At 39.6% G+C, this 17,961-nt stretch overlaps 2 protein-coding genes across 2 annotated transcripts; both read right to left on the minus strand.

Moving 5' to 3' along the window:
• Positions 1-9,046: 9,046 nt before the first annotated feature.
• LOC116222824 (interleukin-1 beta-like) lies at positions 9,047-11,955 on the minus strand. Its single transcript, XM_031577682.2, has 7 exons — positions 11,887-11,955; positions 11,737-11,781; positions 11,510-11,570; positions 11,136-11,328; positions 10,618-10,797; positions 10,050-10,180; positions 9,047-9,877 (listed from the first exon to the last, which is right to left on the minus strand). Exons 2-7 carry the CDS (start codon positions 11,775-11,777, stop codon positions 9,662-9,664), a joined length of 822 nt encoding a protein of 273 aa, XP_031433542.1. The 5' UTR covers positions 11,778-11,781; positions 11,887-11,955; the 3' UTR covers positions 9,047-9,661.
• Positions 11,956-14,446: 2,491 nt separating this feature from the next.
• LOC105904765 (interleukin-1 beta-like) lies at positions 14,447-16,956 on the minus strand. The gene is made up of 7 exons (XM_031578216.1): positions 16,888-16,956; positions 16,738-16,782; positions 16,511-16,571; positions 16,137-16,329; positions 15,619-15,798; positions 15,051-15,181; positions 14,447-14,878 (listed from the first exon to the last, which is right to left on the minus strand). The coding sequence occupies exons 2-7, from the start codon at positions 16,776-16,778 to the stop codon at positions 14,663-14,665; spliced, it is 822 nt and encodes a 273-aa protein (XP_031434076.1). The 5' UTR covers positions 16,779-16,782; positions 16,888-16,956; the 3' UTR covers positions 14,447-14,662.
• Between the last annotated feature and the right edge of the window lie 1,005 nt (positions 16,957-17,961).

A 17,961-nucleotide genomic window follows, 5' to 3' on the forward strand; every position in this document is an offset into this window, starting at 1 on the left:
TATGCACTAAAGAGGAGTGTATTTAGTCTCGATTTGAATATGGAACGCGTGTCTGCATCTCGATAGCAGAAGGCTCTGCCTCCTAGTGTTCTTTTTGATATTCTTGGAATTACAAGGAGACCTGCACTCTGGGAAGGAGGTGGTCTTGGTGGGCAACTAACTCCTTGAGGTAATTTGGAGCTAAGTCGTTAGGGGCTTTGTATATTAATATGTTTGTATGTCAATTCTACTTTTGACAGGGAGCCAGTGCAGAGAGACTAGCACAAGTGAGATCTGTTCATATTCACATAGTTCTCGTGAGTGTGTGAGCAGCAGAATTTTGTATAAGTTGGAGGCTCTTTATTGATGCTTCTGTCTTCCGATTGTTGGTATCACATGCTCCATCCCATGGTGTCAATTATATATGTCACCATCCTTTTTTCTGCCGCTGTTTAGGCCATGTATGTTACATTGTGGCTTATGTCTGCCTAAAGGAGGTCCCCATGGTCCTGCTAATACGTTTCTCATGTTCCTTGTTAGGACAAGGTATGCACCAGAATGCATATTGTAGTCATAAGATCTCAGGGACAGAAAGGAAGAGCATATCTTTCAAACTTACACACAGTAAAAAGAAACTTATCTCCATCAAACACTTGAAGGTGTAATAACACAAAAAGGTACCTACATGACTTTTCTTATTTTGACAATATTGCATAGATGAAAAAATATGTCTATGAGATCTGTTTTATGTGTGAGTCGAGTAGGAGGTCTTGGTTGATAATTACACAAAGATTTTTGGATGTTAATGAAATGCCATCGAGTGTGGGTAGATGGCTAGATAATGTAATTCTCAATGGTTTATGACCTCCAAGCATAACCTCAGTTTTATCTGAGTTGAGGAGCAGGTTAGTCATCCATACTTTTACATCTTGCAGGCAAACTTATATCTTGGGTAGCTGTACAATTTGATCAGGTTTCATGTTAAAAAGTTGGTAAAGGTAAAGTTTGGCATAATCAGCATAGCAATGGAAGTTAATGCTGACCCTTATGACAGCACCTAAGGGTAGCATGTACAAGGAGAAGAGCAAGGGTCCAAGCACAGAGCCTTGGGGAACACCATAACTTACTCTGGCGTGATTGGATGGCTTATTATGGACATGAACAAACAAAGACGGTCAGAAAGGTAAGGCCTAAACCAGGATAGGGCACAGCCTTAGATGCCAACATGATGTTCGTCTCTGTAGCAAAATATGATGATCTATTGTGTCGAAAGTAGCACTAAGGTCAAAGAGGAACAGTTTTGAAATGCACCCATGATCAGATGCAATTAGTAGGTCATGCAGAACTTTGACTAAGATCGTTTCAGTGCTATGATGGGCTGGACCTAAAGCCAGATTGGAGGTCTTCTTGGATATTGTTTTTATGTAGAAAGGAAGTTAGTTGCTTTGTTATTATTTTTCAAGTATTTTTGACAAGAAAGGGAGGTTGGATATAGGCCTATTGTTAGCCAGATTATCAGGTTCAAGGTTAGGTTTTTTGAGAGATGGTTTGATCACTGCTTTTTTTAATGATTTGGAACGTATCCTGAAATGAGTGAATTGTTCATTACTTTAAGTAGTGTCTCGTTTAATAAAGGTTGTCCGTGTTTAAGTATTTTTTTGTCGGGATAGGGTCTAGTAGGTACGTTCTAGTGCATCCTGGAAGGGCTATAGGGCCATAGAGGTGGAGGAAACAGGTATTTTTTCTCTTATTGTTAAAATTGTGTTATTGTAAAAGGTCATGAAATCGTTACTTCTACAGGTATAGGAACAGAATGTTCGTTTGTATAATGTTTTTCTATTAGTCTATAAATGGTGTTAAAGACCTTGGGTTGTTTTTATTTTCTATGTTTACAATGTGGTGAAATATGAGGTGAGGATGTGCTTACGCCACCTTCCATGCCAGTAAGAGTAAGAGCTGAGGCAAATGCGGATGGTAATTCTGACATGAATTCTGGTGTAGTCTTCCACAGCTGTAGGTGAGGTTAATTCTGCAGTAATGTTGCGCAGAGTTCGGTTGAATCAGTCTACATTTATAAAGAAAACTGCGCCCTTGTTACTGGTTATGCATGTCTTTTTCTTTGTCATTTAAGTTTTTTATTTTTTCAAAGATGCAATTCCATATATACAAAGAATTTACACATATATGTTACAAAACATCTCACATTTTAAAGGGGAAACACACCAACAAGCAATCAAAAAAAAAAAACACACAAAAACAAACATAAAACAAAACCTTAAAGGCAGCCCATATGAAGCCTCGCAGCACCCCATACCGGTTACATTTTACATACAAGTATGCGTAATACATATACACCCCTCTCCATTGTATTAATTAAAGTCCTGCATCCCTTCTAAGAGTTTGTAACAATACTGGAGACAAAATATAGCCATGCTTGGCTGGTTTTGCTTGAATTATTCTGCACCCTTCCTATCATAAGTTCAAAAGAGGCTATCTCTGTCATGAACTTGAGCCACTCTGTAACCTCTGGTCTGTGGCTCTTCCACTTAAGTAGAATAATTATGGCTGCTACCATAAAACGTGTTATAATCACTCCAGTTACTGCTTTAGCCAGGCCTGGTGGCATTTGAGACCTATCCCCTAATAGGCGTGGAGATTCTGGTAGGGGTCGTCTGAGCCAGCTTTCAAACTTTTGCAGTACTGCCTTCCAAAAAGGCAATACTAAGGAACAATCCCACAAGGCATGGAGGAATGTACCCATTTCTCTGTTACACTTCCAACATTTGTTGTCCTTGGTTAAAGCCATTTTAAACAACTTATTAGGGGTAAAATAGTATCTATGAACAATTTCTTAATGGATGAATTTATTTCTAGAATCTCTTGTAGCCCTTTCCACATTAGAAATAACATCCTGCCACACCTCCTCATCAATGTCCATACCAAAATCTCTCTGCCATATTACTCTTAAGCCTTCACACATTTTGGTCTCGATACTTGATATTTTCTGATAGAATACTGAAGCAGAGTGTAGAATATGTGGAGAATCAAGGTACTCCTGTATCATATTTTCTTTTTCCTCTTTCCTTCTCAATCCAAAAACAGCTCCTACACTCTTAGCTGTAAATACCTCCAAAAATCCCCTCTATCTCTTAAGTCAAAATGTTTTTTAAGGTCTTCAAATGACATAAATGATTGTTCTCTGTACAGATCTTGAACTGCCCGTATGCCTTTCACCAACCATGCTTGCCATAAGAATACCTTTTTCCCAATACAGACTGAGGGATTATTCCATATTGAGGAATAGCTTTGTTTATATTGTGATAACCCCAATATCTTGTGTGCTCGTGCCCATGCCCACTGAGAATGGCGTAGAATTAAGTTTTTTCCTGTTGTCTGAGTCTCTGTATTCTTTTGTGACAATAGTTCCATAACACTGAATGGGCATGCTTGTCTTTTTCATCCTAAACTGGTTTTCTCTCACTGAAACTAAGCCTATGGATCAGGATGCAGTGTGTCACGGACTGGGCTATAAGGAAGTGACTGTTACTGTATCAGACAATATACAAATGGCTCACAGGATGTTAAATCATTGGCTTGTGGCTACCCTAAGGGGACATGACTGTTAAAGGAACAACCGTTGGTGCTTTCTGAACACGTGAAAGTGGAGCCGTGGAAACCTACTAAAGCATTACCATGTCTTGTATGATATCAGAGGATGTGATGCAGTTGTGATGGACACAGACTTGAGTTTCTCTGGCTCAACCGGTTGGGCAAGGTGATGGCAACACTCAAATTCAGGTTTGACTTCCAGGCAGCAAGGGAACAAGCAGTACTGTACGTTACTGTACGGGGCATCATAGAGCCAAATGCATGAATGGAGGTGTTGTGTACACATACATTTAAAAACAATTATTATTATTATTAAAACAACAATCAGGGTGTGCATACTCACATTTTATTTTATTTATATTTGAACATCTGACTGTAACTTTTAACTGTTATCAGGGTTTTTTTGTGTCCCCTGAAAACTGTGTTCAGAATGGTCATCAGAGAATCACAACTGTTTTGCGGGAGGAGGCGGTCTACTTTGAGCCCCTGTCTGTAATATGTTTATAAATGAATACTGTATTCATGTGCTTAGAAACAGAGCAAATTGCCTTCTACTGCTTTGGGCTTTCTCTCCTCCAGTGCAATTCAGGAAATGATTGGAGTACCTATGAAAATCTTAAAATGTCCTTAAAAAAATGTATTTGTTGAAGTTGGTCTCTTCTGTTCTTTTGAGCAGTCAAACAAAAAGCGATCTAGGATATTTTACCACTAATTCTGACAAGAGAAGTTTAAGAGGGAATGAAAGAACGTTTTACCTCATGTGTATACTGTAGTTGTGACAAGTGTGATAATCATTTTTCAGAAATCATGCATGCAAACATGTAAAATCCTATTACTTGGCAAAAAAATCTGAAAATAACCCAAAGCATACCTGAGGATAAATAAACTGGTCATTAAATACACTATCATACTCAACACCCAAAATTCACATGGTTTGTTGTCTGTTGAGACCATGACGTCACGAGATTGACATGTCCAGGCAGGCTTTACATCAGACAGGTACAGGTGGGGAGTGTGAGGGTGTGCCCCTGGTATTTTTACCGTGCCGGGGGGGGATATGAGTGGCACATGTGTGGAGGACGCAGGACAAGTTAGACTGCCAGAATGGGCCTCTTGTAGTCAGAAGGGGAATAGTTATATCAAACAAACATTCTTGGAATGTATTTATTTTGTTGTTCCTTTTGAAGAATGATGGAAGGTTCTAAGGGGTTATTTGTATTTAAAAGTTCTGTTTGACACCTATTTCTATATTCTTTCTATGTCTCTCTTTTTTAGCTTATGTATATGCTACTTATGCCAACACTGAGAATGTGGCTGACCATATCTCTGTGGTCTACTGTGTAGTCGCGCAAAGCACCCTTACCCTTCTCCAAAATCATCTAGGTCACACCACCCCAAATGTTCTTTTTCCATTTTCCATTGAGCAGACGCTTTTACCCAAAGTATCTAAAAACACAGTACCTACAATTATCAGTATGTTTGCTGTCTCTATCAAGACCATGGCCTTGGTGTAGTTATACCTTATGCTACCAGTGGAGCTACAGGGACACTCGTTGTCTTCTAATGTCTTCAAGTTAAAGCCAGAGGTTTTTCTGAGAGTATAAATGACCTGCAGATTATTTTTTGAATTTAATGAATTAGTGCAGTTGTAATGTACCGCAGGACAAGCATTAGGTTCTCTTTAGGTTCTGCTCACAAATCAGCAAACATGTTCTTTTGTACCTGCAACTTTTAAGACTGGAAGAGGCCCTGGAGAAGTATAAAAAACACTGTGTGTGTGTGTATGAGACTTCTTTATGTGTGTGTGTGTATGAGACTTCTGTAGGTGTGTGTTTGTTTACGTAGGTGGGTACAAAACACTGACGCCTATGTGTAAAATCAACCTTTGCTGGGGGAGGGTATTCCAAGTACGTGGTTATCCCTGAAACTCCAGTGACTTGTGAGTTTACCCAACCAGAGCCATTCTCTGGTGAGGAAGGAATTTTACCAAGGGGAAGTAGAAACAGGAAGTGATGCCAATGTGTTGCCATTGTGTTGTGATGTACAGTATATTCTGTGTAAGCACACTGAGAGCCACTTTACCAAGTCAAATTCCTTGTTTGTGCAAATTCCTTACTTGGCCAATAAAAAACTGATTCTGATTCTGATTTTGATGTGCAAGCAAGCAGTACACACAGTTACGCAAAGCTTAGCTTTAGGCGTCCAAGATGTGAGATGAGGCAGAATCCTTGCGCTTGCCGCTGAAACCAGTGAAACCAGCAAAACCAGAAATCAATCAGAACTTGGGTTGGGTGTTTGGTACCAGTCCCATTTCCTGGGATAATTGTGGCAAAGTCAGTTAATCTTGGTTACAACCCGACTGTCAGCCTGTTTGAGTGAGGCCATTCATACTTCCATGAGTTATTGCATGTCCACCACATACAAAAATATTACTACATAAATCCCCCCTTTCTGTCCGACGGACACACAAAGCTACATTCTACGTTACCACAGTTAGTACACACTATCAATACACTTTACAGCAACATAACCTTGACATAACCTGTTCCAACTTCTCCCCTTTGGTGGGCGCTACAGAACAATAAACACGATTCTGATTCTGATAAGCACATTTGACTTACTATGCAGCAAAGCCAATAGTTAACCTTATTGTAATCATCATGTGCATTCAAACTATATATCCTAAATAAACTAAATATACATGTAACTATACTACTATGTGTAACTATACTTATTCCAAATACATCCCAATACATTAATTCATTGACTCACTAAGGCACTCCTAGATGACTCCTAGATTTATAATTATATAAATCACTGGGGCAGTCCCAGACGGTAAATTCTCACACTCATTTTTATAAAACCTATCCCCACATAGGCATGGAAAAGTACAAAAATTACAAACAGTAAAAACAGTCGGTGATGTATACAAATAAAACAATAGTACATAGAAAATATTAAATATAAATACAATCTGCACCAGTATAAACTACAGATAAACCTGAATAAAGAACAATTAGTGTCAGGAGAACCTCAAGTGTCCTGAAGAGGCAACATGTTGACAATAAGCTTAAAATAAACTTAAAATCATCCCCAGGTTAAGCCAGTCCACACGGAACCTGTATTGCCTGAATCCGGATTTCTTTTTTGTCGGATCTGCCTTCCGTCCACACGAACCCGACGGGTTGGGTCCCTGAATCCGTATGCTCATGCGCATGCTCCATGACATCTTTACAGCGTTTTCAACCACTCCACTCCAGCGTTTCCGTGTGGACGCAGATTTTTCTTGACACGGCTCCGTGTGGACGCGATTAAAAAAGTACCAGATCCAAAATAAAATCCGGATTCAGGCAATCCAAGTTCCATGTGGATGTGGTTTTAGGGAAGGCACACATGGATATGAGGGCTAATCCTCTAAAATATCGAAGTTATCTACTTATACATCAATTAGTGTTCAGTGAACCTTAAACAGTGTATAAAACATCAAACAGTGTAAGTTAAACAGTGCTCAAGTGACAATACATAACTTGAAACTGTATGGCTTCCTTCCAAAACCCCAGCCATATAGGCCAAGGAATAACATTTGTCACAAATCTGTCACAGATGGTATTACATTATCTTGGTACTATATCACATTCTATCCTTAACAATGTTGTGCACATCCATGTAATCTTCTTGTGTATGAATGTCCTGTGTGCAGTTACAGAGTGTGACAAGAATCATGTAACTCACAAACATCTTCTCATAATCCCAGTTGATGTCCTAGGTGTCATATTTGACTCAGATCTCAATTTTGAAACCCATATCAAAAATATAATTAAAACATCTTTTTATCAATTAAGAAACATTGCTAAGGCCCAACCGTTTCTCTCTCAGGCTGACACTGAAAGACTCATGCACGCTTTTATCACGAGCAGGCTACACTACTGTAACTCGCTTTTGTCTGGTCTACCAAAAAAAAGCCATTAGTCAATTACAAACAGTACAGAATGCAGCAGCCTCACTAAAACAAGACGGAGGGCACACATCACACCAGTATTAAAATCACTGCACTGGTTACCTGTTAGTTTCAGAATAGACTTCAAGATTATCTTACTAGTCTATAAATCACTCCTTAGTCATGCAGTTGAAAATATAACAGACATGTTCTCAAGGTACACACCCAGTAGATCCCTGAGGTCTTTTGGCACTGAACTCCTAACAGTTCCAAAAGCCAGGACAAAGAGACATGGGGAAGCAGCTTTTAGTTTTTTATGCCCCCAGCCTTTCAGCCTTTGGAATACTAAGAATGGCTGAAACGGTGGAAACCTTTAAACATGCACTTAAGTCTTAAGACATACCTCTTTAATCTCGCCTATCACTCACTGTAATATTTATCTGTTTTTTATCTCTGGAAAATCTGTGTCTTTACAAGTGTTTGTAAACCCCCCCAAGCAGCTGTCTCTTAGTTTGACAATAACCGTACTGAGCAGGCCTTTACGGGGCCAGTGTGCTTAGTACATCATTCAATGATTTTTTTTATCTCTGGAAAATCTGTGTCTCTTTACAAGTGTTTGTAAAGACACTTGTCCCCCCCCCCCCCCCCCTATTTCTAGTTACAATTTTAAAGTTTAAACTAAGATTTTTACTTATAGTACCTTTAAGTGGCCAAAGATGTTTTGGTCGTCCAGTGGGCCCATAAAAAGGCCTGCACCACTGGGAGCTTACACTCAGTGTGTTTACATGATGGTATAATTCGAATCTTTGCTTAGTCGGACTATGCTATCTTTTGGGGCAAGTGCTATTATCCCAATATACATGGCAGTGAATAAATCGAATCATTGGCCGAAAGCATGTCATATCCGATACGATAGGTGGCGCTGTTTTCATTACAACTAGTGGTGATACAGCCATTTCCGCTTGACCTCTTCACCACTACCAATAACAACAACAGTTGATTGAGCATGAATCGCGTCTGTTCATCGGTCCAGAAATGCGTGTTGCCTCTTGGGTTGTTTGTGTGTTTGTTTGTTTCTGCTGGGCCGATGTGTTTATACGTTTTATTATTCAAAGGTGAAAGATAAAAGGCGAGAGAAACGCACGCACATTCACACACGCGCGCAAATAATGGGTTACAGCCTAAACGCATTGCCCTTCTGCCAGTTGCATCAAATTGTTTTACTGTCCCCATACCCATAAGTTGTTTATACTTTGCATACTTAACCAAATGTATATATGCTGTTCACATGCAAACTCCACTTCTCCTTCATATTAAGTGTAATGCAAAGTACATAGGCTGCACCCATCATAACAACAACACCAGCCCGTGTAGCGGAATCCGAGCTACGCTACAATATAATTCAATCAATCCAGTTCTTAAGTTAAACTGGTAATGTAGAAGATTTAAAAATATTCCACAGTGTGAACTATATGACAATTCAAACAAATCTGATTTTCAAAAAACTTGTCACGTTCATCATTTTCAATATAGGAGGAACAACTTTATTATCAAGTCAGATTGAGTTACATTAAAAACACAATGATTGCAGATGTGACATGAAATTCAACATAATTTCCTCTACGTGAAGTGTTTTAGAATTAGAAGTCATTACACAGCAGAAATAATAATTAAATACATAAAAACCAAGGAACAAACTCCATGTAATTAAAGATGTCATTAGTCACAAGTCACAAAATCAATAATTAGCAGAATTAGAAGTCATTACACAGCAGAAATAATAATTAAATAAATAAAAACCAAGGAGCAAACTCCATGTCATCAAATAATTCCACAAATATTACAACATACAACATTGCACAATATTTTGTGACATTATAAATAAAAATAAGGTGACTTCAGGTCATCCTCAGAATTCAATATGAACTTCTACTTAACTTGTTATCAGGTGATACATTTTGTATTTACTAAGACATTGTTCCACAAATACAAATTTTGGAACTCTTACTGTATGTGTTTGGGTTTTCTGTTGTCTATCCTACAAATCCAGTCATGTAAGAACAAAACACCCAGGCAAAGGGCTGTACATAGTACATACTCTCTGGATGTTTGGTGTACGTAGCAGAAATGGCAGTTTCACAGGACGGTCATCTTGAACGATGTCAGACGGTTGGGTGCGTCCTTAGTCAAGGACATGTCCACACGCTGTCTATTAGTGTAGGACGTGCTGATGTAATGGCCCTCGAACTTGGCCGACTCGAAGCTGGTCAATGTTTGGCCACTGACCGTCTTGAAGAACAGGAAACGCTTCATGTCGCCACTGATGTTATTCAGGTCCTCCTTGTTCACCATCTAAACAAAAACAAAACATTTAGAATCTTCTTCCCTCACTCAGTGACAGAAGCAAGATGGCATTTCCAAGATATAGCAGAGTTGCCAACAGGTACGTGGTACAGATGCTGAGAATGTAATGGCAGTTGCAGTCGGGCACAGTGATGGCTGGATGTGTGGTGTTTGAGCATACCTCCAGGCCCAGGACAGGTTTCCCCGAGGTAGATGTGCATGAAAGGTAGAGGTTGCCCCCCACCCCCAAGGCGATAGGCTGGCCCCTCTCACGTGGGACAGAGGCTTTGTATGTGGACAGTTCCAGTTCCACTGCAAGCCAGAGAGGAACAGGTGTTAGAAGCTTTAAATGGACACTGAACATGCCACCCACCCCACCAGGCCAAGAGGAGGCAAGAAGAAATCCAACACTTCTCTACTGAAGACAAAGAACTATACAAACTCTTGCACAAGACTTCAACTGACACAAACTACCACTAATCCCAATTCAAGACCAGAGCTTCATACGATGACCTTATGAAGTGCCATGCCAAAGTTAATGCATTAACTGTTATCACACTCCATAGTAACCGGTCATCTAACATGAACGCACATTACATTTTTCACAGAATTTCCATCTTCTGTATGTTTTGAGTACATTAACCAACTCTGACCAAAGCATTAAAGAATCATGCTTCATACTACTATGATTTTTATATAGAGTTTAGTGCATAACTGTTTGAGATTGTGTGGTTATGTGTTCTGCACACCTCTTCTGCTCAAGTTGTTTCCGTGGAGTGTGATGGCCTGCAGTTCGGTGGTGATGCTTTTACTCAGAACAAGGCTCTTCTGTAACTCGTCACAGATGTAGCACTTTTGGACCGGACCTATAAAGTTGTAGTGGTCGGCAGCCTGGTGAGTTTCTTCATGGACTGTCGGCGTCACATACTCTGGAAAATGGTAAGTGGCATATATGTCTCAAAACACATTACCCCAAAACAAAGCACAGCATTAACAAAGTCCCCACAGGCTATAATAATGTGCTTGGAATGACTGCCTGATTTAGGCTTGGCTGTGGCCAAACCTGCCTTCAGAGACTCATTCAGTGGTCACTGCCCATCTAAACACTATGGTCCTAGTAAAGAGTAAGATGAGCTGCCATTTAAGTGTGCCTATGGTCTATTGTATTCACCACATGTTTTTAACACATAGACCTGAAGAGGTAGAGTGGAATAGGCGTTAGTGATGGAATGGCAAGGTGGCTATGAGGTGCAGAAATTCAAATTACCTTCCACCAAATTCTCCAAGAATATGTTGCATAACTCATCGTCGGTAAACTCGGTGCTCTGCACTTTCTGGGTTTTCATCATGCGGTGCAAGGCAATGACGAGGTTGACCACATTACGCACGTTCTGTGGCTGTTCGGACACCTTCAGGTCGATTACTGAATGCAGGCCACACTCTGAATCTTGGTCACTGGTCTGAGAACACACACACACATAACACATGTGTTATATATTCACCCTCTGGATTTCAAAATCAGGATGAGCCACATTAAAATGAATCATTTTGTAAAGATGCATTTCATTAACTGCCATTAGTTACAACAATTGTGAAAGCCTACATTAATTGAAACGCCGGTATTCACATGCAACGCCTCACCTTGACCATTTGACAGCAGCACATACAAGAGTCAATTTCCCCAGAGTCGGGCTTGTAGCTGCTGAAAAAGTAAAGAAGATGAAATCCGTTGAAGTAGGATGACATTTAGTGGCAAGATACATATTTAGGTTTCAAGTATGTCCCAACTTTTAGACTGCTAAATTTAAAAACGAACTCTAAACTGGATACTTTTTTCAAAAACGTCGTTTTATCAAGACGTATCTCACCTTTCCAAAGCGTCAGCCAAACTGAAGTACGTGTCAGCCATGATGCTAAAATAAAATTAAAAATACTTTATACATTTCCAAACAAGTGCAACATTATGGATTATTAATGATTCATTATCAGACAATATCAATGGATATATGTTAGCTTACCGGTTAATAGGAATAGGCAATAACTTGTTCAGATACGTTGAGTTGAATCGCTTCTCAAAATGCTTTGAACATCTCTCGAAGAATCTGACTTTTTAAAGGCCAGTGGCTTCAACTGGAAATTCCCAACAGAAAAAAACAAAGATTGCGACAGCCCAATATCCTATTCAACTTTTATGCAATCGGCGAAAGGACGTGTAGTGAAAATGTATATTGCAGTAAGTGGGTTTGTACAAGCCCAAATCAGAACAAAATTGAGAAAATGCTAATAAAAAAAAAAGCAGTGATTTATAAATGTACCATTGCAGACAGTATGAACACAAGATATTTCAAGTTTTGTCTGGTCAATTTCATTTGATTTGGGAAGGCCTAGTCCTGTAGGAACAAAGATGGGCCGAGGATCGCCAATTTGCCAACAAATGCGCGAGCAAAGTATTGAAATCTTTAAAAACAATGTTTCTCAAAGAAAGATAGGAAGGGATTTGGATATTTCACCCTCCATGGTGCATAACATAATTAAAAGAGTCAAGGAATTTCAGTGCGTAAAGGGCAAGGGCGCAAGCCTAAGCTGAATAACCGTGATCTCCAATCCCTCAGACGGCACTGCATCAAGAACTGTCATTCATCCTTAAGCTATATAACCACATGGCCTCAGGATTACTTTGGCAATATTTTGTGAAGCACTACAATACGTAGTTACATCCACAAAACACTTTACTGTGCCAAAAGGAAGCCTTATTGCTATTACTGTTGATGTAGATGTAGATACAAACTAACGGATAGTCGAATAGTCTTTTTTGCTTAGGTTCCTTTCCTAACTTTGTGAAATGATGCGGAAGGCATGATAAGAGCTGGTCAAATTATCTAAATGTGGAGGGAAAGGAAATTAACGAAAGGAAAGGAGATAATGCCATGCCACGATTCCTTGCAGTAGCAATGACAAACTCACACTCACAAGTCGAGGTCAAAGAAAAGTGGTTAGGAAAGGACATGAGATGTAATTTATTTTACTCTTTGACCGCAGCCTAACTTTGGCTGTTTTTACAACAGTGACTCACTAGCGCCTCTTCAGGTACGAAGAAGTATAACGAGAGAGGCTGGAGCGTCTTTAGCTGGTTAGCATGCTAACTTTAGTAGATATCTGGGCCAAAGAGTGCATGCATGTTTGTGACTTTACGTTTTAATCTTCACAATCTGTTGCTATTTCTAGTTAAGTTTTGAAAGTTTAAACTAAGATTTTTACTTATAGTACCTTTAAGTGGCCAAAAATGTTTCGGTCGTCCAGTAGGCCCATAAAAAGGCCTGCACCACTGGGAGCTTACACTGTCCCCATACCCATATTATTATTATAACCTTTATTTAACCAGAAGAGACCCATTGAGATTAAGAATTTTTTTTTCAAGGGAGACCTGGCCAAGACAGGCAGCAGCATAAATACAAACATAGTTACAGACAGAAACACAAAAGGAGACAAAATTAAACAGAACTATAGGAGTTAGTGTCGTAGCCATGTAAATTAAAAACATTTACATCTTAAGGAATCTGTCTCTAGTTCTTTCATTTTGGATTTAAAAGCATTTAGCGAAATTAATTAATTTAGTTTCAAATTATTTTGCAACATGCCGAGGGTGCAGAATACACAAAAGCCCTTTTTCCATTTTCCGTACGGGCATTTGGGACAGATAGCATAAAGAAGTCCTGAGAACGCAAAGAGTTTTTCCCGGTAGTATGGGAGCAGACCAAGAATTGCCTTATATATAAAGGCGTACCAATGACAGAGCCTACGGGTGGCCAGAGCAGGCCATCCTACCCGAGAGTATGTGATGAACCTCAAGAAAGCATGGTATGCTGTGTCAACCTTATGAAGACACTGAGCAGAGGTGTGCATATACAATAGATCACCATGTCCAGCACAGATAAAAAAATATGTTGTTTATACTTTGCATACTAAACCAAATGTATATATGCTGTTAACATGCAAACTCCACTTCTCCTTCATTTTAAGTTATATGCAAAGTACACAGGCTGCCCCCATCATATAATTCAGTCAATCCAGTTTCTTAAGTTAAACTGGTAATGTAGAAGATTTAAAAATATTCCACAGTGTGAACTATATGACAATTCAAACAAATCTGATTTTCAAAAAACTTGTCACGTTCATCATTTTCAATATAGGAGGAACAACTTTATTATCAAGTCAGATTGAGTTACATTAAAAACACAATGATTGCAGATGTGACATGAAATTCAACATAATTTCCTCTACGTGAAGTGTTTTAGAATTAGAAGTCATTACACAGCAGAAATAATAATTAAATACATAAAAACCAAGGAACAAACTCCATGTAATTAAAGATGTCATTAGTCACAAGTCACAAAATCAATAATTAGCAGAATTAGAAGTCATTACACAGCAGAAATAATAATTAAATAAATAAAAACCAAGGAGCAAACTCCATGTCATCAAATAATTCCACAAATATTACAACATACAACATTGCACAATATTTTGTGACATTATAAATAAAAATAAGGTGACTTCAGGTCATCCTCAGGAATTCAATATGAACTTCTACTTAACTTGTTATCAGGTGATACATTTTGTATTTACTAAGACATTGTTCCACAAATACAAATTTTGGAACTCTTACTGTATGTGTTTGGGTTTTCTGTTGTCTATCCTACAAATCCAGTCATGTAAGAACAAAACACCCAGGCAAAGGGCTGTACATAGTACATACTCTCTGGATGTTTGGTGTACGTAGCAGAAATGGCAGTTTCACAGGACGGTCATCTTGAACGATGTCAGACGGTTGGGTGCGTCCTTAGTCAAGGACATGTCCACACGCTGTCTATTAGTGTAGGACGTGCTGATGTAATGGCCCTCGAACTTGGCCGACTCGAAGCTGGTCAATGTTTGGCCACTGACCGTCTTGAAGAACAGGAAACGCTTCATGTCGCCACTGATGTTATTCAGGTCCTCCTTGTTCACCATCTAAACAAAAACAAAACATTTAGAATCTTCTTCCCTCACTCAGTGACAGAAGCAAGATGGCATTTCCAAGATATAGCAGAGTTGCCAACAGGTACGTGGTACAGATGCTGAGAATGTAATGGCAGTTGCAGTCGGGCACAGTGATGGCTGGATGTGTGGTGTTTGAGCATACCTCCAGGCCCAGGACAGGTTTCCCCGAGGTAGATGTGCATGAAAGGTAGAGGTTGCCCCCCACCCCCAAGGCGATAGGCTGGCCCCTCTCACGTGGGACAGAGGCTTTGTATGTGGACAGTTCCAGTTCCACTGCAAGCCAGAGAGGAACAGGTGTTAGAAGCTTTAAATGGACACTGAACATGCCACCCACCCCACCAGGCCAAGAGGAGGCAAGAAGAAATCCAACACTTCTCTACTGAAGACAAAGAACTATACAAACTCTTGCACAAGACTTCAACTGACACAAACTACCACTAATCCCAATTCAAGACCAGAGCTTCATACGATGACCTTATGAAGTGCCATGCCAAAGTTAATGCATTAACTGTTATCACACTCCATAGTAACCGGTCATCTAACATGAACGCACATTACATTTTTCACAGAATTTCCATCTTCTGTATGTTTTGAGTACATTAACCAACTCTGACCAAAGCATTAAAGAATCATGCTTCATACTACTATGATTTTTATATAGAGTTTAGTGCATAACTGTTTGAGATTGTGTGGTTATGTGTTCTGCACACCTCTTCTGCTCAAGTTGTTTCCGTGGAGTGTGATGGCCTGCAGTTCGGTGGTGATGCTTTTACTCAGAACAAGGCTCTTCTGTAACTCGTCACAGATGTAGCACTTTTGGACCGGACCTATAAAGTTGTAGTGGTCGGCAGCCTGGTGAGTTTCTTCATGGACTGTCGGCGTCACATACTCTGGAAAATGGTAAGTGGCATATATGTCTCAAAACACATTACCCCAAAACAAAGCACAGCATTAACAAAGTCCCCACAGGCTATAATAATGTGCTTGGAATGACTGCCTGATTTAGGCTTGGCTGTGGCCAAACCTGCCTTCAGAGACTCATTCAGTGGTCACTGCCCATCTAAACACTATGGTCCTAGTAAAGAGTAAGATGAGCTGCCATTTAAGTGTGCCTATGGTCTATTGTATTCACCACATGTTTTTAACACATAGACCTGAAGAGGTAGAGTGGAATAGGCGTTAGTGATGGAATGGCAAGGTGGCTATGAGGTGCAGAAATTCAAATTACCTTCCACCAAATTCTCCAAGAATATGTTGCATAACTCATCGTCGGTAAACTCGGTGCTCTGCACTTTCTGGGTTTTCATCATGCGGTGCAAGGCAATGACGAGGTTGACCACATTACGCACGTTCTGTGGCTGTTCGGACACCTTCAGGTCGATTACTGAATGCAGGCCACACTCTGAATCTTGGTCACTGGTCTGAGAACACACACACACATAACACATGTGTTATATATTCACCCTCTGGATTTCAAAATCAGGATGAGCCACATTAAAATGAATCATTTTGTAAAGATGCATTTCATTAACTGCCATTAGTTACAACAATTGTGAAAGCCTACATTAATTGAAACGCCGGTATTCACATGCAACGCCTCACCTTGACCATTTGACAGCAGCACATACAAGAGTCAATTTCCCCAGAGTCGGGCTTGTAGCTGCTGAAAAAGTAAAGAAGATGAAATCCGTTGAAGTAGGATGACATTTAGTGGCAAGATACATATTTAGGTTTCAAGTATGTCCCAACTTTTAGACTGCTAAATTTAAAAACGAACTCTAAACTGGATACTTTTTTCAAAAACGTCGTTTTATCAAGACGTATCTCACCTTTCCAAAGCGTCAGCCAAACTGAAGTACGTGTCAGCCATGATGCTAAAATAAAATTAAAAATACTTTATACATTTCCAAACAAGTGCAACATTATGGATTATTAATGATTCATTATCAGACAATATCAATGGATATATGTTAGCTTACCGGTTAATAGGAATAGGCAATAACTTGTTCAGATACGTTGAGTTGAATCGCTTCTCAAAATGCTTTGAACATCTCTCGAAGAATCTGACTTTTTAAAGGCCAGTGGCTTCAACTGGAAATTCCCAACAGAAAAAAACAAAGATTGCGACAGCCCAATATCCTATTCAACTTTTATGCAATCGGCGAAAGGACGTGTAGTGAAAATGTATATTGCAGTAAGTGGGTTTGTACAAGCCCAAATCAGAACAAAATTGAGAAAATGCTAATAAAAAAAAAGCAGTGATTTATAAATGTACCATTGCAGACAGTATGAACACAAGATATTTCAAGTTTTGTCTGGTCAATTTCATTTGATTTGGGAAGGCCTAGTCCTGTAGGAACAAAGATGGGCCGAGGATCGCCAATTTGCCAACAAATGCGCGAGCAAAGTATTGAAATCTTTAAAAACAATGTTTCTCAAAGAAAGATAGGAAGGGATTTGGATATTTCACCCTCCATGGTGCATAACATAATTAAAAGAGTCAAGGAATCTGGAGGAATTTCAGTGCGTAAAGGGCAAGGGCGCAAGCCTAAGCTGAATAACCGTGATCTCCAATCCCTCAGACGGCACTGCATCAAGAACTGTCATTCATCCTTAAGCTATATAACCACATGGCCTCAGGATTACTTTGGCAATATTTTGTGAAGCACTACAATACGTAGTTACATCCACAAAACACTTTACTGTGCCAAAAGGAAGCCTTATGTTAACCGTGTCCAGAAGCGCCGTTGACTTCTCTGGGCTCGGAGGCATCTGGGATCACACAGTAGAAACGTGTATTGTGGTCAGAAGAATAAGTATTTCAGGTCTTTTTTGGAATAAATGGACGCCGTGCTCCGGACCAAAGAAGAAAAGGACCATCCAGGCTGTTATCAGCAACAAGTCCAAAAGCCAGGGTCTGTCATGGTATGGGGTTGTGTCAGTGCCCTTCGCAAAGGTAACTTACCCTTCTTCATTAATGCCGAAAAGTATTTTGGAGCAACATATGCTGCCTTCAAGACAAAATTCTTTCCAGGGCAGCCCATGTATATTTC

Source organism: Clupea harengus, chromosome 12 (genome assembly GCF_900700415.2).
Source record: "Clupea harengus chromosome 12, Ch_v2.0.2, whole genome shotgun sequence".
Classification (NCBI taxonomy): domain Eukaryota; kingdom Metazoa; phylum Chordata; class Actinopteri; order Clupeiformes; family Clupeidae; genus Clupea; species Clupea harengus.

Coding starts and splice junctions, on each gene's coding strand:
- LOC105904765 (XM_031578216.1), bottom strand. CDS start 16,778: ATGGCTGACACGTACTTCAGTTTGGCTGACGCTTTGGAAAG. Junction 16,330..16,510: donor GCTGCTGTCAAATGGTCAAG/GTGAGGCGTTGC, acceptor GTGTGTTCTCAG/ACCAGTGACCAAGATTCAGA. Junction 14,879..15,050: donor AACCTGTCCTGGGCCTGGAG/GTATGCTCAAAC, acceptor GTTTTTGTTTAG/ATGGTGAACAAGGAGGACCT.
- LOC116222824 (XM_031577682.2), bottom strand. CDS start 11,777: ATGGCTGACACGTACTTCAGTTTGGCTGACGCTTTGGAAAG. Junction 11,571..11,736: donor TTGGCTGACGCTTTGGAAAG/GTGAGATACGTC, acceptor TTACTTTTTCAG/CAGCTACAAGCCCGACTCTG. Junction 11,329..11,509: donor GCTGCTGTCAAATGGTCAAG/GTGAGGCGTTGC, acceptor GTGTGTTCTCAG/ACCAGTGACCAAGATTCAGA.